The 5,511-nt window shown below is 41.0% G+C and overlaps 1 protein-coding gene across 1 annotated transcript in view; it reads right to left on the bottom strand.

Moving 5' to 3' along the window:
• The window catches only part of KDM5B (lysine demethylase 5B), an 86,887-nt gene that overhangs the window by 29,670 nt on the left and 51,706 nt on the right, over positions 1 to 5,511 (bottom strand). The window contains exons 11-12 of the mRNA XM_003792347.3: positions 4,705 to 4,886; positions 2,056 to 2,218 (exon numbers count right to left, since the gene is read on the bottom strand). Of these exons, the coding sequence (XP_003792395.2) occupies positions 2,056 to 2,218; positions 4,705 to 4,886 (345 nt within the window). The remainder of the gene's footprint in view (positions 1 to 2,055; positions 2,219 to 4,704; positions 4,887 to 5,511) is intronic.

The following is a 5,511-nucleotide window of genomic DNA, read 5'->3' as shown; positions in this document are numbered from 1 at the left end:
TACCTTTTTTTTTTTTGAGACAGAGCCTCAAGCTGTCCCCCTGGGTAGAGTGCCATGGCATCACAGCTCACAGCAACCTCCATCTCCTGGGCTCAAGCAAGTCTCCTGCCTCCACCTCCCAAGAAGCTGGGACCACAGGTGCCTGCCACAAGGCCTGGCTATTTTTTGGTTGCAGCGTCATTGTAGTTTGGCGGGCCAGGGCTGGATTCGAACTCGCCACCTTAGTGTATGTATGTGGCTGGCGCCTTAGCCACTTGAGCCACAGGCGCCGAGCCCAAAAATTCACTTTAACACTGTAAATGTACCATGTGCATTTTATTTAGCTAAGATAGGCTCTTCAACTTCATACATTTGAATGTGGTCTCCTAAAATATCAGAGTATTTTCCAGAAGGAAGCCAGTACAGTCATGCACCACATGACATTTTCACTGTTGTATCATATTTTTACTGTACGTTTCCTATGTTTAAATGCATTTTAATACACAAACACTTGGCTCGGCACCTGTGGTTCAAGCAGCTAAGTTGCCAGCCACATACACCTGAGCTGGTGGGTTCAAATCCAGCCTGGGCCCAAACAACGACAGCTACAACCAAAAAATAGCCTGGCGGGTACCTGTAGTCCCAGCTACTTGGGAGGCGGAGGCAGAAGAATCACTTGAGCCCAGGAGTTGGAGGTTGCTGTGAGCTGAGATGCCACAGCACTCTACCCAGGGCTACAGCTTGAGTCTCAAAAAAAAACAAAAACAAAAACAAAAAAACCCACACAAACACTTAACACTGTGTTACAATTACCTATAGTATACAACAGAGTACAATGCTGTACAGATTTGTACCCTATAAGCACTAATAACAGCCCACAGCAACCTCAAACTCTGAGCTCAAGCCATCCTCTTGCTTCTGCCTCCCAAGTAGCTGTGACTACAGGTTACCACCCCAACACTCTGATAATTTTTCTATTTTTAATAGAGACAGGGTGCTGCTGCTCTTGCTCAGGCTGATCTCAAGCAATCTGCTGGTCCTGATCTCTCAGAGGGCTAGGCTTACACGCATTAGCCACCATGCCCAACTTATACCGTGTAGGTTTTTGTAAATACACTCTATGGTACCTACACAATGCTGAAATCAAATCCCCTAATTATGCATTTCTCAGAATGTAGCCCAATTGTTATGTGACCCAAGACTATGAAGTTTCACTTAGTATAGCAACCTCAGAGAAAATATCACCAACAGCACCTTTCCTAGAGACTGGGAAACCCTACAATCTAAACTCAAGACCTTGAAATAAATTTTTACTTAAAATCAGCTTGATTAGAGTTAGAAGTCTAATATAACTAAGATCTACCAAACGTTGTTTCAGTTCATCATTCAAAATTAAGATCATGGGCCAATAACAATGGCCCACACATATAATTTTAACACTCTTGGGGTTCAAAGTGGTAGGATTACTTGAGCTCAGGAATTAAACAGACCAGCCTGAGCAAAATGAGACCCGTCTCTATTAATAGAAAAATTAACTAGTGTGGTGGCAGGTGCCTTTAGTCCCAGCTACTCAGGAGGCTGAGGTAGGAGGATCGCTTAAACACAGGAGTTTGAGGATGCTGTGAGGTAGGCTGATGCTACATCACTCTAGCCCCAGTGACGGACCAAGATTCTGTCTCAAAAAATAAAAATAAAAAAAAAAAAAAGAAGAAGAAGAAGAAAAAATGAAATTATAGTTTAGAAAGCATTTGTGATGATACACAACCTATGAATATACTAAAACCACCAAATTGTACATGGAAAAATAAGTAAAGCATTCACTATTTGCAAAGCACGTCTGTTTAGTGATCTAATTATTAGCTTCAACAAATTATAATTTTTATGGTATCTGAGGATCAAGTGCCACTGGCTTAATACTATCAAAGTATCAAACTGCACCCAACAGCTGTTTGTGCTATCAAGTTATGCTATGGGAAATACATAACCAAATGTATGTATTCATGACATAGTGAATACTGGGAAAAAAGAAGTGGTGAATTTAAGCCTGAGTGGCAGGAGGATTAACTCAGAACATACAGGCACTTCGTGAGTCATCAGGGTATTGGGGTTCATGATGGTCACAAGCTGATGAAGGAGATCTGGCTGAGACACAAAGAGCTCTGGAGCTAGTTTCTTCATAACATTTTCTAGCTGCTCAGCAGCATAGCCTGGGACTCCATACCAGGTTTTTGGCTCACCCCTGGAAATAAGATTATAAAAATAAATGAATCTGCAACACCAACACAAACAAACTGGTTAACCAGTTCATACTTTTCAGACTCGGCTCTGTTAAGACTAAGCTACAAAGGAATGTTCAAATCAAAGAAGTATCCTTAGAAATGTGATTTGAACATATGTAATGCATTTTCCCCCTTCAAGCATAAACATGAGACTTTCCATCTGAAGTCCCTCTCCCCCGTCCCATTTTTATCTGACTCTTTAAAAAATGCAAATATAGATAGTTTATATTCTTAGAAATTCTATCACATTAACCACAGAATATAAATAAGGTTATCACAATTTCCTAGAGCACTGGTTCTCAAACTTCCTAATGCCGCAACCCTTTAATCCAGTTCATGTTGTGGTGACCTCCAACCATAAAATTATTTTCAATACTACTTCATAACTGTAATTTTGCTAATGTTTATGAATCATGATGCAAATATCTAACATGCAGGATGGTCTTTTTTGTTGTTGTGTTGTTGTTGTTGTTGCAGTTTGGCCGGGGCCGAGTTCTAACCCGCCATCCTCGGTATATGGGGCTAGTTCCCTACTCACTGAGCCACAGGCGCCACTCATGCAAGCCGATCTTAAGCAACCCCTGTGAAAGAGTAGCAACCCCTGTGAAAGAGTTGTTCGACCCCCAAAGGGGTCACAAACCACAGGTTGAGAACCGCTGTCCTAGAGTAACTGGCAAGAGATGGCAAGTCTCCATCTTCTTTTCCCCTTGCTCATTCTGGCAGAAGAGGTTAAATCAAACGCTAATGAGGCAATTAGCATTTCTAAAGAGCCCTTGTTCTTCAAAGCATTTTAAATTGTCAACTAATTAATCTGTAACATCCCTATGAGGTATGGTAAATATAATCTTCATTTTACAGCTGGGAGCAATTGCTTAGGGAAGCAGGACTGATGCTATACATATATATGTGCCAATTCCCTCTTTCTTGTGGTACATCTTTAAATTCCTTGTGTGGGGATTTGAGTGAGTTATAGATCTTGAAATATTTTTGTACTTAGTAGCAAGAGAAAAAGAAGGAAAAAAAAAACAGATGTGAAGACACGTCTTTGAAGAGCTTAAATAGTAAAGAAGTCCAAATATCCCAACCACATCCCTTCTGCACCCCTCTACGGATGAGGTTCGCTCCATTATGCACAGTGACCCCAGAACTCAGCACAACAAGAAGAGGCGGTAGTCACAAAGACCTAGAGATGCCACTGCTGTTACTTATTCTCTACTCTTTTCCCAAAGGGGTATCTGGGCCACCTCTGCACCAAATGTTATTTTCCTTTTTTTAATTTCCCATGAAGCTTATTGGAAAAGTATGGTAGGGAGAAGGGAAATGGGAATAGTCAATTTCTTAAAACAGGATACAAGACCTCCTCCATAAACAACAGGGGCTCAGGGCTCTATTAATACCCCTTCTAACCCTGCAGTCACACCACATGTTATTTCAATCTAGACTCTGCTGGAAGTGTGATTTCCAAGACATATCTGCTTCTGTTATGTTTTTATCCTCTTCCCTGGAGAAGGGAAGACACCTAAACTCAGCCAACTCTCAGGTTTCCCTCTAGGTAAATGATCCTCCCTGGCTTTCTTAGGGAATAAAGGTAGGGCCAAGCTGGTACACACTCAACCTATAGGTCCCCATGGCGCCTCCTCTCTCCTCCTCCTTTGCTGACAACCCACAGTCTGTGAATCCATGGGGAGCACAGAGTCCTTATGCCGCCACATGAATCATGAGGCTTTATAAAATCACATAAGAACAAGTCCTGGAGGAACCATGGTTGTAGATCATCAATACCATGGCTGATACCCATTAAGGCAGATAACTGAGGATTGGTAGTAATAATAGCACACGCGTATTCACGCATGCCCTTACTTAAAGACTGGAGACAGAAGAGCTCTTACTTCTGTACTTGACAATATGGGTCAAAAGCAATGGGAGGGTGCAGGGAGAGGCAAGCGCTGATCTACAACCCGAAGGCCTATTGAGCCTCCACATGAAAGGTTTCCCCTGGGTCTCAACATTTGGATATAAGGGGGAAAACAGAAAAAGAACGCTTTGACCAAGAGCCCATCTCCAAATTGCCAAAGAAAATAAAAATGTGGATGTTAGGGCCAGAGCACGTGTACACATTGTGAAAAACTCAGTAAAAGTAAAGCTCAGTCCTTTTAAACCTTTCTATGAGTAAATTTGAGATAAAATCTACCCTCTCTCCCAGGAAAATGTTACACTTGCAAAACTGTGTGTGTGCAATTTCAGGGAATTCATGGACACTCTAGGAATCTTTAAGAACCACACTGTCTTAACTTGTTAGAATGCCTTTTCTAATAGCAATAAAAAATCTAAAGGAAAAAATGTAGCTCATTACTCTGAAGACACAGTTAAGACATATCTGAGTTGAAAAGTAAAGTTTTCCTACCCAGCTTGTATACGTTCATAAATTTTATTTGGAACTTCTCACCAGTGTAGGTAGTTAATTGAATAGCTCCAGTGGTCTTCGATATGCCAACAGAATGACGAAAAACACATTCCCACATACAACCAAGGAAGTTTCATGCCACATATATCAGCCGTAATGTGAGCAAGGACAGACTGCTCCATCACTGGCATATTGTTCAAATTCCAGCCACTATCAAGATACTCCTAAAAATAAGACAAAAGAGATGACGTTTTAGCTACATCATGCTAACATTTTAGAATTGTTTCAAATGGCTAGCTAAAAAAAGACTCCTTCAAAATAAAATGAAAGGGAGTAAAAGATAACTAAGTTGATTCCTAGGATGCCCAGAGATTAGTTCTGCCCAGTTTTCAGCTCTGTACAAATAGATTTACAGTTCTGCCTCTTTGTCCTTTTCTTGTACTGAGGAACATAAGCCATATGTATTTACCCCCATGAAGTTCAAAAACAGGGAAACTAAAAACAACAAAAAAACTAAAAACAACAAAAAAAAAATAGGTAAACTAATACATGGTATTACAAGTTAGGATAGCGATTATCCTGCAGGGATAGTGGTTATCCTGAAAAAGAGAAAGTAGTGAAGTAAGGGAGTAAGAGGGGAGCTTCTGGAGTGCACTGGGAATGTTTCATTTCTCGTAGTGCTGGTTAAGTGAATATGTTTGGTTTGCAAAAATTCATCATCTGTGCAAATAAGATTATGTGCTTTTCTGAGCTTATGTTAGATTTTTTTTTTTTGAGACAGAGCCTCAAGCTGTCCCCCTGGGCAGAGTGCCGTGGCATTACAGCTCACAGCAACCTCCAACTCCTGGG

This window comes from Otolemur garnettii, unplaced genomic scaffold, assembly GCF_000181295.1.
Source record: "Otolemur garnettii isolate 467f Iridium unplaced genomic scaffold, OtoGar3 scaffold00055, whole genome shotgun sequence".
Classification (NCBI taxonomy): domain Eukaryota; kingdom Metazoa; phylum Chordata; class Mammalia; order Primates; family Galagidae; genus Otolemur; species Otolemur garnettii.
This window is presented reverse-complemented; position numbering and strand designations above follow the sequence as displayed.